This window comes from Suncus etruscus, chromosome 9 (genome assembly GCF_024139225.1).
Source record: "Suncus etruscus isolate mSunEtr1 chromosome 9, mSunEtr1.pri.cur, whole genome shotgun sequence".
In the NCBI taxonomy this organism is placed as follows: Eukaryota; Metazoa; Chordata; class Mammalia; order Eulipotyphla; family Soricidae; genus Suncus; species Suncus etruscus.
The window spans coordinates 54,808,283-54,825,663 of NC_064856.1; the positions used below are offsets into that span (position 1 = coordinate 54,808,283).

General features: G+C 35.1%; 2 protein-coding genes across 2 annotated transcripts; both read left to right on the plus strand.

Annotated features, from left to right (window-relative positions):
• Window positions 1-2,514: 2,514 nt before the first annotated feature.
• On the plus strand, window positions 2,515-3,444 carry LOC126018327 (olfactory receptor 52E8). The gene has a single exon (XM_049780481.1). The coding sequence runs from the start codon at window positions 2,518-2,520 to the stop codon at window positions 3,442-3,444; it is 927 nt and encodes a 308-aa protein (XP_049636438.1). The 5' UTR covers window positions 2,515-2,517.
• An 11,686-nt stretch (window positions 3,445-15,130) lies between these two features.
• On the plus strand, window positions 15,131-16,081 carry LOC126018496 (olfactory receptor 52E8-like). Its single transcript, XM_049780630.1, has one exon. It carries the CDS (start codon window positions 15,131-15,133, stop codon window positions 16,079-16,081), a length of 951 nt encoding a protein of 316 aa, XP_049636587.1.
• The last annotated feature ends 1,300 nt before the right edge of the window (window positions 16,082-17,381 follow it).

Sequence of the window (17,381 nt, forward strand, 5' to 3'; positions counted from 1 at the left end):
CCTTGCATCTCATATCATCCCCCGTACCTGTCAGAAGCGATTTCTGAATGCAGAGCCAGAAATAACCGCTAAGTGTTTTGATGCAGTCATTTTTAAGTTTAAGGATCTGTCATTTATAATCTTATAGATAATTAATCAGAAAGGTTTCCAAATTATAAAAGAAATTCTAGTAAAATTAGAAGATACTCAACTGAGTGGAGTATCATTAATTTTGTACAATGTACATCAAATAAAGGATAATATCAAAATATATAAATATTAAAATATATAAATCACTTATGATGCTTAACATACACACATAACTGAAAGTCTCATCAGAATTTGAGTAGATATGTCATCTTCCCTGAAGAGGACATTATAACAGATAATAGACATATAAAAAGTTGTATTGTTAATTATTATCATGGACATGCAAATAAAATATGAAATATAATTTCATACCAATGAGAATATAAATATTAAAAGGACTATAAACAATGAGTGTTGACAGAAATGAGGTGAAAAGGTATCTTTCTTTCACTATTCATGGGAATTTTGTCTGTGTAGACCATTATGAAAAACTATATAAGTATTTTTCCAAACAATGTATTAATAGGATTACATATGACCAAGGAATTCTACTTCTTGGGACCTTCTCCTTTCAAACATAAAAACATTAATTGAATATATATGTATATATAAATATATGTATGCGAGTACAACCAGGAATAAGCCCTAAGCAGAGAACAAGAATTCCTAAACACTGCCAGGTGTGACCCAAAAATTATTTTAAATAACTTATAGGTATGCATGCACATTGCAGCACTTAGTACAGTAGCCAGGATATGAAAACTGCACAGAGGTACATTAACAGAGGATGGGGAAAGGAGTACATACACACATTATATATATATATATATATGTATATATAATAAAATACTATAAACCATAAAAATGGGAATCATGCAGTTTAGCAAAATCAGACAAATGATGCATGATCACAATTTTTGTGGGTTTAGAGACACAAAACAAAGGAATTTACAATAAATGATAAATCTTTGACTTTCAATTACAGAACTAAAAATATCAGGTAAGGAGGTGAATGAAAAGATGATAAGGTAGATGGAAAGAAACAAAAAGGGTCTGAGCACTTGATATGGGGCCTAAGACAACTATACATCAGAACTGTAAACAGTAACACTACTGCAATCATGCAACCTAAACTATAACAAAACATTAATTTTAAAAGAAAAATTAACTAGGATACTAGAGAATTAAGTAACTTGCTATGAAGAAATATATTAAATTTTTAGGCAAAGACATTCAAAGGATAGAAAATTACTTTCTTACTGACTGATTTACTGACCACTATTCTTTTAGTTTGTCTTTGCTTTTTATCAGATAAAAAATTTTGTCTTTGAAAATGTTTTCAGTGTCTTATACGAACTGATTCCTCCATGACTTTTTAAATAAATTTTATTTTTTATCATTGGTATGTAATATTATGGATGATAAAGAGTTGAACTAAATTATACTATGTGTGTTATTTATGTCACTATATTTAGAATAACTTCTTCATCTATAACACTCTGTGCAAATTTATGAGATATTACTGTCAATACAATTTTTAATTTTTAATAATTGTATTCATTTTAGGAATGGCATTCTTCTAGAAAATTTCTAACCAACTTTGTTCCAATTTCCTAATCATTGTTGGTAGAAGACAAATAAATGATGGATTATTGTATGAAGGACACCTCTGAACTTTATATTTTGTATTTTGAAATACCAAAAAAGAAAAACTCTTTGATAAATATAATTTACAGAAAATTTCCACTGTGTCACAGTGGGAGAGGATACCAAAAAGTGAGAGATAAATTAACCTTTACTGATAAGAAGTCCAGGTGTTTAGTATCAAAAAAGTCATTTCAGGTGATATTTGGAGAGGTTTGTGATGCAAAAGATTTAATTCTGGGCCTTGCACATGCAAGATATTTGCTGTTTTACTTAATTTAAAAATACATAAAGCCCAATAATAAAATATGTTGATTTGATAAATTTTTCTATTATAATATGATTGGGATTATATTTTAGTTAATACACCTATAACATAAAATAATTCTTGTTCTAATTAATAGTGCAATAATAGGACCAGAGAGATAGTAGGGAACTTGCCTTGCAAATAGTGACCTGTATTCTCTATGCAGCATCGCAGTCCAGAGACCTGTTCGGAGTGATCCCTGAGTGAAGATCCAGGAATACTCTCTAAGTACCTCCAGGTGTACCCCAAAATATAAGTTCCAAATGTTAAAGCATGATAAAAAGTCTAAGGAATTTTAAAGTATTTTTTAAGGTATTATCTAGAATCCTTTACCAAAATGTCGATTTAATTCTATTCTGTATGTGAACAAAATTAATATGCTACTTTGCTTTTTTATTTCCAGGAAATCTGGGAAAAAGAAGAAGTGAAATAACTGCCCCTAATGGGAAGTCAGTAGTTGTATCTCGTGGTAATAGCAGCCAATTGCGACAAAAAGAATGTTTCTGCCTAATGACACTGAGTTCTATCCCTCTTCATTCCTTTTACTGGGCATCCCAGGACTAGAACATATGCATGTCTGGATTGGATTTCCTTTTTTCTTTGTATATGTTGTGGCTGTCATGGGGAATGCAGTTATCCTCTTAGTGATTCAGAATGAACAGAGCCTCCATGAGCCCATGTACTACTTCCTGGCTATGTTGGACTCCATTGATCTAGGCTTGTCTACAGCCACCATCCCCAAAATGCTTGGTATATTCTGGTTCCAACTTGGGAACATCTCCTTTGGAGGCTGCCTTTCTCAGATGTTCTTCATACACTTCTTTACTGCCATGGAGAGTATTGTGTTGGTTTCAATGGCATTTGACCGTTATGTTGCCATTTGTAAACCCCTTCGGTACACCATGATTCTCACTAACAAAGTCATCATCATCATTGCATGTGTTTCCATTCTGCGGAGTTTGTACATGGTACTTCCACTGGTGGTACTACTCCTGAGACTGCCTTACTGTGGGAATCATGTAATTCCTCATACTTATTGTGAGCACATGGGAATTGCCAGACTGGCATGTGCCAGCATCAAAGCAAATATTTTGTTTGGTCTGGGCAACATTTCTCTTTTACTATTGGATGTCCTTCTCATTGTTCTTTCCTATATCAGGATTCTTTATGCTGTCTTTTGCCTCCCCTCTTGGGAAGCCCGGTTTAAAGCTATAAACACGTGTGGCTCCCACATTGCTGTTATCTTAGCCTTTTTCACACCAGCATTTTTCTCTTTCTTGACACATCGTTTTGGCCATAATGTTCCCCAATATATTCATATATTATTGGCCAATCTATATGTAGTTGTTCCGCCAGCCCTTAATCCTGTGATCTATGGTGTCAGGACAAGGCAAATTAGAGAGCGTGTTGTCAGCATTTTTTAAAGATAGATTGCTAGCTAGTCAGATTTTTTAATGTTTTAAAATTCTTATTTTCTTTATTGTAATATATAGATTAACACAAAGTTCTTAATATGCCATGTGTCATATAAAGTACAAAAATGTGTATCAATATACAAAGGGAATGTCGATATTTATTTTATAGCATAATCATTTGAAACATTAAATGTATCAATGGCCTAAAAACAAGTATTTAGATGTATATAGTACATGACAAAAATAATTGGTCATATTAGTGGGTTTTGTGTTTTTTGGGGGGGCACACCCAGTGACACTGAGGGGTTACTCCTGGGTCTGTACTCAGAAATTGTTCCTGGCTTGGAGGACCATATGGGACCCCAGGGTCCATCCTAGATCAGCTGTGAGCAAGGCAAACTCCCACTGTGCCACCACTCTGGCCCATATTAGTGTTTATGATAACAAAAGATTCAATAACTAGGACAATAGCAAGACTATTCAACAATTATTGATACTTCATTAAGTAAATTTTTTTCAGTTGAGGCTAACCTACTAATAAATTTGAAAAGTAAACCATAATAAAAATATTTTTATCATTTTTTCATTTTTTAAAATTTATTAAAAGAAAATGCATCACATATTTGATCATAATGCATTTGTTTCCAGATAAGTTAAAGCAGTTATTGAAAGAAAAGAATAATAAAGAGGGAGAGAAGAACAAAAAGAAAAAGAATAGTACTACAATTTAAAAATCTTCTGCAAAACAAAAGATACTCAAGCTAAAATAAAAAAAGAATCACAATAAGCACATTTGTGAAAATTACTGTATATCCAATGAAGTCATTAATACAATGGGAGAAATTTTAATAAGCTTTTTTTTTTTTTTTTGGTTTTGGGCCACACCCGGTGATGCTCAGTGATAACTCCTGGCTATGCACTCAGAAATTGCTCCTGACTTGGGGGACCATATGGAACCCTGGGGGATCAAACCGTGGTCTGTCCGAGGCTAGTGCATGCAAGACAGATGCCTTACCACTAGTGCCACCACTCTAGCCTCATAAAAAGCTCTTCTTGTTAGTTGTCCATTCTGTTAAATTGTTGTGTTCCTATAAGTTATCAGAGATTCACAGCATTTTTACTGATACTCCAAAGTTTAGGGGCATGTACTCAGCTTTCTTCTACAAAGAAGCCCTGGTGATATTAGCTCTAGAACCTGCATACCTCAGTTTAGTCAGGATGGGATCCACAAAGGGAATATTAAAGGCTCAGTGATAAGGCAATGCCATTGGGAAAATTACAATTATAGGTGATTGAGGCAGCAGGCATGTCTTTGGCAGGGTTGGGGTGTGGCCCATCCTCTTCTGAGATTCTAGCTTTCTGCCAAGTGGGCCAATTTACCCATGATCTTTCACAGTACCATTTCAATCTCATTCAAAAAAAGAGTGACTCTATGGAGTTGGCCCAGTTCAAACATGGCAACTGTATTAATGGGTATGGTTACAGATGCCAGGGTTCCTGGAAGAAGGGAGATAGGGGAGAGGGTGTTCTCACTTGCTCCAAGAAGTTCTGGTGATATCAGACCCAGAAACAGTATACCTGAATTTTGGTCAGGTTGATGTCCCTGAAGAAAATCATAGAGGATCAATGATGAGGCTGGGCCATGGCCCACCTTCTTTTCCCAAGATGTCCAGCTTTCTGCTGCCTGGCTTATGTACCCATGATCTTTTATGGTTCAGGTTTTAATTTCATTTGAGAAAAGAGTGAGTATGGGGCTGGCCCAGTTCAAATATGAACATGAATTTCATAAATTTTATATGAGGTATTTATCTTTTGTTGTTTTTTTTTTGTAGCCACACCTGGCGGTGCTCAGGGGATACTCCATGCTCAGAAAAATCACCCTGGCAGGCTTGGGAGACCATATGGGATGCTGGGAATTGAACCTGGGTCCTTTCTGGGTCAGCCATTTGCAAGGCAAATGCCCTACTGCTGTGCTCTCTCCAACCCAAAAGAATTTATTTTTGAAAACAAAGAACTCTCAAAATTTAATTAAAAAGATATATATCTAAATATGAATAAGAAATGTGTATAGGAAGATATACACAAAAGATAAGTAAACATACCTAAATATATATAATTCTAGCTATTTTACATATATGTTTATTGAAAACATAATTATACTCTGAATATGAAGCATGTTATTCATAAAGTATTTAAAGTCATAAAAAGTATATATAAAATTACTATTATAATAAAGATTATAGCCAAAACAATTATTTGAATAATTCTGCTTGTTCTTAGAGCTTCATATTATTTTACTGTATATTTATACTACAACTTCTTGATTCATTCATTCATAGCTGGGCATTTTGGTTATTTCTATATTTTAACTATTGTACTAAGCACTGCAATGAACATAGGTGTGCAAACCTTTTGATACGTTATTGTAATCTATTTTCAATTGTAGGTAGTTTACCATTATAACATAATGCTCATGATTTTAGATTGCTTTTCTGAAAGGAACCTGGATGCTCAAGACCCTCTAGACAATATTTCATCATATACTCTTCTTACAGTGCTCATTGCAATAATCACTTAGCTCTTTAAACTTGAAAATTGTGATTGTTTTTAAGAATACTCTATACACAATTTAACTCATGAAGCTTTTATTTAGTAAAGTTTTTCCTCACCAATCATGATAGGCCTAGAAAAGAAAAAAACCTTTACACCTGACTTGTTGGCTTTATAATTTTTAAGAGTTCTGACCCATTTCACCTGGGTCAGCTTTTCAATTGCAATTCATGGAACTATCCTCAGTGTCTGTCCATGTGTGCACATAAGTTATTATTGGCCACCTCAATGTCTGTCTAATGTCTATCTGTGATATACATAATGTCTGTCTATGCTGTATACTGTCTTTCCCCCTGCTATATAAAACCCCTCCTTCACCCCTTCGCTTACCCCCTCACAAATTATTTTCTAGCCCTTCACTCTATCAACCTCCATCTGTTATTCCCCTCTCCACTTAACCCTTTTTATCCTCAGTTCTTTTTTAAAATAAAATATTTATTTAAGCATCATAATTATTACCCTCAGTTCTTAACTCCTCAGGAGTGGAACATTCCTCCCACTCCAGCCAACTGCCAATCACTCCCAAAGTGAAAACATAGATTCCCAGCCTGAGAAGAAGCTGCCACTGCTGCTAATTTGCTCCAGTGGCCCCTTTTCTCCCATTTCTCCTTATTGTGGACTGTTGCTTGCTACCAGATTTGTTTTTTGTTTTTTTATTAATATCTTTATTAATTACAAACATGATTGTAGTTGGGTTTCAGTCATGTAAAGAACACCCCCCTTCACCAGTGCAACATTCCCATCACCAATGTCCGAAATCTCCCTCTTCCCCATCCCACCCCCGCCTGTACTCTAGATAGGCTTTCTACTTCATTCATTCATTCACATTGTTATGAGAGTTCTCAATGTAGATATTTCTGTAACTGCACTCATCACTCTTTGTGGTGAGCTTCATGTTATGAGCTGGACCTTCCAGCTCTCCTCTTTTTGTCTCTGAGAATTATTGCAGAAATGTCTTTAATTTTCTTAAAACCCATAGATGAGTGAGATTTGTTTTCTAAGAAACTCCAAGCTCAAGGACATTTCCTGAGATGTGACTGCGGGAGCCATTATTTTGGACTCCACAAGACCAAATCACAAGCTGAAGTTGTGCTCCAGATTTTATCCCTCTCCCCAGACTATTTCAATAGACTTAAAGAGGACATGTACCGTATTTTCCGGTGTATAAGACAACTTTTGAAACAAAAAAAAAGTCAACCGAAAATCAAGAGTCGTCTTATACGCCGAGTATATCCCGAAAAATGTTGAAACATCATCTTTACAGATGGGTATTGGACTCTGTAGAAATTTCACCTTTTGTATTTTTCTTATAATTGTAACTATTTGAATTTATATTTGGTAATACACTTCTTTTGACTATTGTAATTAATGTTTTTCTATGTTAGTTTTTAATCTTAGGAATTGATGTTGTATTACATTAGGGTTTTGCTTTCTTGACTTTAGGTTAGTGGGTTAGATAGTGTTGTCTATAATTTCCTAAATGATATTTTTATTTGTTCTCATGGTTTTTTGTGTGGGCGCATCACAGGCAAAATACTAGGTTTATAGGAGGTTCCATTCATTTTGGATGGGCCCTCAAGTTGTTTGTTTACACAGAGAGGATCTCTGCCTTACACATTTTGTTTTGGTTTGTGACTTAAGCTCCCATCTATAAATAATTGACCGTATTGGTACATCAATTTCGAACATCATATGGACTTAAGCCTGGATTAAGAACTTGGATTAAGTTCAGAAGCCTACTGATCATCATTGCAGTGGCCCCCCACTGTGCAGGGTATATATATATATATATATATATATATATATATATATATATATATATATATACTTCTTCCTCCAAAATAAGGGCATAATTCAATGCCCTCAAAGATGGGCTTTCTGGTCTACCTGGACTTGAATGGAAAATGGGTCTAGAGAAATAGCATGGAGATAGGGTGTTTGCCTTTCATGCAGAAAGTCATTGGTTCGAATCCCAGTATCTGCCAGGAGCAATTTCTGAGTGTGGAGCCAGGAGTAACTCCAGAGCGCTGCCAGGTGTGACCCAAAAACCCAACAATAACAGCAACAAATAAAGAAAAGGTGCTTCTTCTCGCCTGCTACACAACCTTTCTGGAATCTCTTCGAAGGATTTAGATTTCATAGATTTATCTTCTCAGGATCTTGTAGTATCTTATGTCGTAGGTTTATCTTCTTAGGAGATTGTAGTCGATTCCTTGATACATGTTTCTGGTTTTAGACTCCCTGTGTTTAGGTTAGAAGTTTTTCTTTACATTTTCCTGTGATGCACTTATGCAAACAGCAGCTCTTTTATTATTGACTAGTGTTTCCTTTAATAATTGTAGACAACATTGTTTGTTTACTAAAAACAAACGGGGTAATTGTTCTGTATGTAAACATTTTAATGGGATTATTATGTTACTGATCCTGTGCCCTACCCTAGGGTGTGACCTGGCATTCTGCTCCCACCCGAGGGTGGTACCTGATTCTGCTCCCACCATTGGGTGGTACCTGATCCCACCGTTGGGTGGTGCCTGATTCTGGGGCATAAAATCAAGGGTCTGTGGAAGGCAAGAGGCTTTTTGTCCTGGGCATATTCTTAGGCCTTTTGGCTTCAGCCTTTTCATGGAATAAAGAGCTGTTTTCTTCGGAAGCCTGAGTGCCTGTTGGCTTTCGTCCTGCCACATTCACCTCAGAACTCCCGACTGAACAGGGTAACAGAAGTGTGGTCCGAGCTGGAGGAGAAAGTCCTCATCCTCCATCCCTCCATCAGTCAACCTCTTCAAGGGGCTGATTTGCAACATTATGCAGCATATGCTGCAAAACAAAAATTGAATATTGCCACGAAACGAATTTTCCAACTCAATCCTGCACCAATCACTGCAAGGCTGCTCAGACTGCCTCTAACTCAGCCAATCCAAGCAGGCTTTTTATGCGTGCAAATTAGACAATGTTCTGGACCTAAATCTACACTGTAAAAAGCCTGCTCAGATTGGTCAGAGTCAGAGAGGAAGTCTATTACAGTATAACCTTGGAACCTTTGCTTGTTGTGATTGGCTCACTGTGGTACATACACTTGCAGCACAGGAACGTTCTGTCTGATACAGCAAATATAGGCCTAAACCTATGTTTTAACTGCAAAATTAGGAGGTCATCTTATACACCCAGTTGTCTTATACACCGGAAAATACGGTATATCTCCTTTGACTATTTCTTTAGATGTATTTCCTTAATAGGTACCCTTATGTCTATCTTCTTTTGTAACGGCAATTTTCCCCATTTGTTTGGATCTATTTAGTAAGAAATTCTAGTAGTTAGTTTCTCTAGTGTTAGTTTCTCTAACGTTCTGAGTTCATGTTAGAACCAGGTTATAGGGATTGTTTTGCTTATTATTTTTACCCCAATATGCAATAGTAGTACCATGTGGCATTGTTACTTTTTGCATAGGCACATTAAAATGGGAAAATCTTATGTGTGCAAACAAATTCTTATCTAATAGATATAGGAACACATACATTTTACATTGCAGTGGAGCTTTATACCCTGAACACTTGTCATAGTGTCTAGTCTTAGGCTTCATAAAATAGGACATTAACCATTCACCCCTGAACCTTGACCCCATCTATGGAAACAGCATGGTTTTCTATACCAGCATCAGAAATCAGACTTCTACCAGGGAAGAGCCTACAGCTGTCCTGGCATCAACTTACTCCAGCGTGGGTTTATATGACACCCTGATGACTTGGTAACAACAATAACCTGCTTTCAGGGCAGTAGTTTTCTGCATTGTCACTTAATGGTGAGATGAAGCCAGAAGATGCTCCTCGTCACCCTGATTTCAACATAGGATCTGTATAGAAACCAGGATCTCTAACTACAGAAATCTAACAGCAACAACCGTGATTGTGAAGAGATTTTACTGGGAATACTGAGAAAGACTTTGGGTTTAGACAACTTAGTATGCCTGGAGCCTGAGTTGGTTTTATGCCAGGATACTTCCTGGGTAAGATCACCTTCTTTTAGGCCAAGTTTTCCCTTTATATTTTCCCATATTTTGCTGTGCTTATGCAAACAACTGCCACTCACACCATTTTTATTGTACTTTTCATCTCATATCTAAAAAAAGAGCTTACTAAACCTTCTGCTATTGTAATTAATGACTTTATTAGAGATACAATAATTTTCACAAATATACTTGCTACTGAACTTTTTCTTTTTTCTTTTTTCTTCTCCTCCATTTTATATTTTTGGTTTTTCTTTCTGTTTTCTCTCTATTTTTTCAATACTTTACTTTCCCATTGGGGCCAGAGAGATAGCATGGAGGTAAGGCATTTGCCTTGCATGCAGGACCGTGATTTGAATCCCGGCATCCCATATGGTCCCCCGAGCCTGGCAGAAGCGATTTCTGAGCATAGAGCCCGGAGTAGACCCTGAGTACTGCCGGCTCTGACATTCCTCCCCCCCCCCAAAAAAAAAAAAAACTTTACTTTCCCTTATCTTGAAACAGGTTTCGTTTTTCTCCCCATTTTTTATATTTCTTTTTTAATTTTGGGCCACACCTGGTGGACGCTTAGGGGTTACTCCTGGCTATGTGCTCAGAAATTAGTCCTGGCTTGGGGGATTATATGGGATGCCACAGGATGGGACCATGGTTCGTCCTGGGTCAGCCACATGCAAGGCAAATGCCCTACTGCTACCATCGCTCTGTTCTTCTCCCCATTTTTATGGGTATTTTTAATGTTCATATTATTTAATTTGGTGCTTTATGTATCATAAATAATAGCCATTTGCCAGATATCTTGTGTTCAAATACTTCTTTCTACTTAGTGAGGTGTCTTTTTATTTTAGCAATATTTTCTTTAACATTGAGAAAATTATTAGTTTTATGTAACCTTATTTATTTCTGCTTTTATTCTCCTTGTTCTTGGAGTCAAATTGCTCAGAACATCATCGATGCCAATATAAGTGAGTTTCCTTTTATATATTTTATGGATTTGGGTTTAACATGAGATCTTTATTCCACTTGGATTTCTTTTTGTGCATGGTATGAGATGCTCGACCAATATGATTGTATTGTATGTATCTAATCAGTTTTTTCATAGCGTTTTTGTAGACTTTCTTCTCTGTTTTTGTTCCTGATTATTTTGCTGTAAATTAATTGCCACGTGGACAGAAGTAGAGGTTATCATGTGAAAATAAATGAGTTGGAGGGAAAGAAATAAATGCAGAGTTGTCTTTTTATATGTAAAATAGTTTTATAAAACATAGAAAGGAAATAGAAGTGGTCAATAGAACAGTTCCTAAGAGTTAGCCATTAGACCTGAGTGTTCCAAGGTAGTGAGTGGAAAGGAGGGGACCTGTGAAAATTGCTGAGTGACACTGATACTCTTGTGGTGGGTGTGGTGTTTAAATATTATATACCTAGAAAATTAGCTTAATAGTATTACAAATTACGGTGCTTAAAATATTAAAGTTAAAGAAACTTAAAACAATAAAAATAGTACAAACATAAAATAAAATATTGTTTAGCCATAAAAATAATTAAGCTCTGATGTTGCAAAATGAATGTATCTTAGAAACATATGTCAACTGGAAGAAGGTAATCTTAAAAAATGACATGCATTTAATTTTTATTTATATAAAATAGAATATTCATTAAGATAATTTTCAGAGAAAGCTAATATTTTCAAGGGGCTGAATGAAGGGAATATTTGGGAATACTGGTTTAATGGCTACAGAGTTTCCTTTTGGAGAGATAGTGGCTACAGTGGCTATAGTGACATAATATTGTAAATAAATTTTTACTGAATAACAAAATTCTAAATAATTCAAATATAAGATTTTTTTTTTTTGGTTTTTGGGTCACACTGGGCAGTGTTCAGGAGCTATTCCTGGCTCTACACTCAGAAATCGCTCCTGGCTGGCTCAGGGGACCATATGGGATGAAGGGATTTGAACCACCGACCTGCTGCATGCAAGGCAAACACCTTACCTTCATGCTATCTCTCTGGCCCCAAATATAAGATTTTTTATGTTATGTTTATTTTACCACAACTACTAGCTTCACAGATGTCCAACCAAATACAAATGAATAGCCCCCAAAATTTATGTTCTTAAAGAGAGATTAGAAAGAAGGGAATAGAATTTTTTTGGGGGGTCACACCCGGCAGCACTCAGGGGTTACTCCTGGCAGAAGGGAATAGAAAAAAAGATCAGCTGTGATATGTGAGACTTATAAAAAGGACTTGAAACTGACGATGTAGCAGACAGCAAGGTTCACTGGGATTTCCCCTAGAGTTCTTTTTAAGTGGTTCAGTGACCAAAGGGAAATGCAGTTTGTTTTCATTTTACTGCCTCAGACTTTAGCAACTGGGAATTCTATTACAAATCAACTCCTTAAATACACATATGTATGCACACACATATACATATAAACACATCATCTTAATTAACACCTTAAGAGTGCTGAGCTCGGTTCTAACCTCTAAACTATATGTTTCACATGACTGCAAAGTATTTTTTAATAACTGAATTCATAGTAGTTAAGTAACTCTAGGACAGAAAGCAGATAACTTGGTAAGTACTTATGATTAGACAGACTATACAAAGCACGCTTTGTGTATGGATTAGCAGAAATTGAGTTAATACCTGGAGAATTATAATAGAGTAAAAAAAGAAAAACAGAAGATTAGTGGTTTGGGGAAATTTATAAAGACTAAAATGGGGAAAAGCTGGAAAAATATCTTCTGGGTATCTAAAATATTTAAGCCATATATATTCCAATCAATAATAGTTGAGGTAGGTAATATTATGCTTATTTCTGAAAAAAAAAAACCCACAAATATGTAGTGAAACCAAATATGAAGCATTGTATCTGAGGTCCTAGAACACAAAGAACTGATAAAAATTCCATTCTAAATTAAATTACCATTAAGCACTTTGCTTTTAATTATGTTCCTACATATACTGCCTTGATGATGTGTGTGACTAAACAAGAAATTTAGAGAAAGCAAGATTGAATATCCTTATATATATATATACCCACGATATATATACATATATTTTCTGATATTTTTTTCCTAAAATTACTAACTTTCTTTGTTGCTTTGTTTCGTTTGGAAGGTATGCACATCTATTTTTTTCTCAAGAATTACTCTAGGCTTTGCATTTGAGAGTGGGGCTGCTCCTGGTGGTACTCATTAAAGGAGAAAAACTGATCAGCATATGCATAGTAGGTGCCTTAATCCTAGTAGTATCTGGCTCAAGCCTATAATTTTTTACAAGCTCTCTCTCCTTATGCTTCATATTTTAACTAATTTTGAACTTTATTACCTCATTTTATGATGGCTGTCATAAGGCCAGCAGGTTAGCTATAATAGTTAAGAGATTAAAATTAATATTATTTGTAATTAAATGAGTAGCTGTGTAGTAATTTTGCCTGGAAACCAGGGTAACATTTAAGGGCTTCAATCCACAACAATACTGAGTTTGATCTCAATGGTCTCCTGAGATCTTGTAAATTTAACTTTAGATCACAAAGTATCACTGGGTATAGTTCTAGCACTGTCTGGATGGCTAAGTATCACTGAGAGAGTAATAGGACATCCTGAGTTCCACTTGGGAGGGATCAATAACATCATCATCATCATCTAGCCTTACCGGGAAACAAAAAATCAAGCCTTCACACTTGGCCACTAGATAAATATCTATAGCATATCTGATAAATAAATAAATAAATAAATAAACTTTTGTGGGATATAGTCATTCCTGATAGTAGAATGGCAGTATAACTCTATGTAAATTGTCACATATCAATTCCAGAAGGAAAACACATCCTGACCTGATTTCACAGGAGAGGACACTGAATACCTTTCGAATAGAAACCTCACATTTTGCTATATTCTCTCTTTTTCTAATTTTAATATTTTATAATAATAAATTATATCTGTGATAAGAAGTTATATATAAATTAAATAATAATTTTTCAGTAATATCTTTGACTCCTCACAAAGAATTATTGGGCATGGGTAGGTTAGGAAACTGCACATTTATTTAACACATTAAATTCCTTTTAGGGAGGCCAGAGCGGTGGTGCAAGTGGTAGGGCGTTTACCTCGCATGCACTGACCTAAGACAGACTGTGGTTCGATCCCCCCAGTGTCCTATATGGTCCCCTCAAGCTAGGAGTGATTTCTGAGTGCATAGTCAGGAGTAACCCCTGAGAGTCACCACGTGTAGCCCAAAAACCAAAAAAAAAATTCCTTTTTGGGATACCTAAATATTTAGATCCTAGTGTTTTAAATCTAGATTGTCAATTCTATTTAAATGAACCTCTCTTATATATTTCCTAGTCAGATAATGATAGCCAACATATGTTTCAAAAACATATTAATAGATTATAGCTAGTATCTTTCAAATGAATTCTTACATAATTTTGACTATTTCAAGATTTTTCATAACTTTTTTATTCTCCCCATCTCTCACTTAATTTCTTCCTACTTCTGTACTTCATCAAATTTTCAAATGTAGGTTTCAGCATAATAACTTTAAATATGACTTAATAACTTTTTCAAATGGAATTTAGATAGCTAATTGACACCTTTTTCTTACATAGGTCAGGTACCAGCAGCTGTCTGACATAGAATTATAGAACTAAATAAGATTAAATATGCAAATTATATAAAAATATATTAATAAATTGAAAGCAACTATTTATTTGTTGGTTATCATTTTATTATTTAATATTCAAATAGTTAATTTATACATGTATGTATATTACATGTGTATATTATTATTAAACATTATAGTAGTATTTATTGAGAAGATGGATATGTGCATTTATTTAGTCTAACTCCTTAATTTTAAGAAAGATCGTTTCTGGCATCTATGACTTTCACATATTTTGCAAATAAAAAGTGATAATAAGTTTATAAAATGTAAAACTTGGGAATAAAATGTCATTTTAATATCAATATCTACAATTTAAAGACCTTTTAATTTGTTTTTTAGATTTTTACCTACTTGAATGATTTGCAATGGGAACCAGAATCAACTTTTAAATTGCATGCTACCATCAGCCTGCTCAAGAATGTCTTCCACCAATGTTACTGAATTTCACCCTTCTTCATTTCTGTTACTGGGGATTCCAGGATTGGAAGTTGCACAAATCTGGCTTGGTTTTCCTTTCTGTCTTGTGTATTTGATTGCTCTGGTGGGAAATGCTATTATTCTATTTGTTATTCGAACTGAACATAGCCTTCACCAACCCATGTTCTACTTTCTGGCCATGTTGTCAATAATTGACCTGAGTCTATCTACTGCTACCATTCCCAAAATGTTAGGAATCTTCTGGTTCGGCCTTCAAGAGTTGTGCTTTGGATGCTGCGTTGCTCAAGTTTTTTTCATCCACTTTTTTACAGTAATGGAGAGCATTGTGCTTCTTGCCATGGGCTTTGATCGTTATGTAGCAATTTGCAACCCACTCCGGTATAGCATGATTCTTACGAACAGGGTTATTGGTTTAATTGCTATGGTAGTAGTTCTAAGAAGTTTTTGCATGATTGCCCCTATTGTTTTTCTCCTCCTCAGGCTGCCTTACTGTGGGCATAGAATAATCCCTCATACCTATTGTGAGCACATGGGAGTGGCACGGTTAGCTTGTGCCAGCATTAATGTCAATGTTTACTTTGGACTTGGAAATATTTGCATATTGTTTCTGGATGTACTTCTTATCATTATTTCCTATGCTAGGATCTTATATACTGTTTTCCATATCCCTTCCCGAGATGCTCGCTTAAAGGCCTTAAATACCTGTAGCTCCCATATTTGTGTCATTTTAGCATTCTTTGGCCCTGCTCTTTTTTCTTTCCTCACTCATCGCTTTGGTCATAACATCCCCCAATATATTCATATTTTGCTTGCTAATCTCTATGTAGTTATTCCTCCTGCCCTTAACCCTGTAATTTATGGGATCAGAACAAAGCAGCTCCAAGAACGAGTACAAAATATTTTTGCTAAAAAAGTGTTGAATGGAAAGTAATTTATTAGATTATTAAGTCTCTTATGAATAAAATTTAAGAGCACCACTCAGTACAACCCCTGAGTGACATGCTAATATTACCCCCTTAGCAAATTTGTGTTCAATATGAAAATCAAAAGAATGTGACAAAATTAATAAAAAATACTTTATTTATCAAAAGTAGCTGTTAAATATATGTTGGAAAATATTTGTTATAATTTTTGAGGCAAATATTTGTGCAAGTGTATAAATATTTTGCTCAGAATTATACATTTCTTTGATCTCTGAAAGTGACATTCTATATATAAGTATGTTCAAGAGAAAAACTTTGATTTAATAAACAAAGAAATGTTATCTTTAAATTGCATGATGCTCTAGATGTCTTTCAGATAGAGCTAGGATTTTTATAGAGATGTTAACTAGAATTCATATGGCCAAAGGCTATTATAAATCAAATATGTTATTAATAATTACATTTGACATTAAAATAAATACCATATTTTTCATAAAATAGATTCAATAAAATGATAACTGAACTAGGTTTTGTGTTGTTCCCATTTGCATGCTCTAAAGTGTCTGACTGTATAATAATTTATAATAATTCAAGTGGCCCCAGACAAAAGGTAGGTAAATAAATTATGGGAAAACACAAAATGTAATATTTTCCAGCCTACTAAAAGATTAAAATCTTTCATTTCACTAAAAGTTACATAGAATTTGTATTTTCTAGCTAATAACACTCTTGGGTTAGAGTGATAATCCAGCTGGCAGAGCACTTGTACTGCATGTGGTTCACCACAGAGGTTGAAACAGAAATGTTTCTACCAACAATAAATGTCAAGGTTCATTTTCTCTATAACTCCAACAATTCTGGCTTTTAGAAAAAAAATTGGGGGTGGGGGATGGAGTGATAGCACAGTGGTAGGGCATATGCCCTGCACATGCTGACCTAAGACTGACTTTGGTTGGATCCCTGGCATCCTATCCTGGCCCTCCAAAGCTAGGGGTGATTTCTAAATGCATATCCAGGAACAAACTCTGAGTGTCACCAGGTGTGCCTCTCCAATAAAAAAAAAAGACAAGGGTCCTGAGCCCCTTATACAGTGAGTAGGGAAATTTTAGTGCACAGTGCCTAGCTGGATTCAATAGCAGCATCTTCATAAAGTCCCAGAGCTTTCCTAGTATTATCTCTGAGTTCAAAGCAAGGAGTATGCCCTTAACACCACCATTTGTGTCCCAAAGACCAAAATAAAAAGGAAAATAAGAACTAATAACAAAGCTCTTAGAAGACACAAAGGAATCCAAAAGGTTTATTCCACTG

Excerpts from the sequence above, each read along its gene's own strand:
- LOC126018327 (XM_049780481.1), top strand. The coding sequence starts at position 2,518 with ATGTTTCTGCCTAATGACACTGAGTTCTATCCCTCTTCATTCCTTTTA.
- LOC126018496 (XM_049780630.1), top strand. The coding sequence starts at position 15,131 with ATGTCTTCCACCAATGTTACTGAATTTCACCCTTCTTCATTTCTGTTA.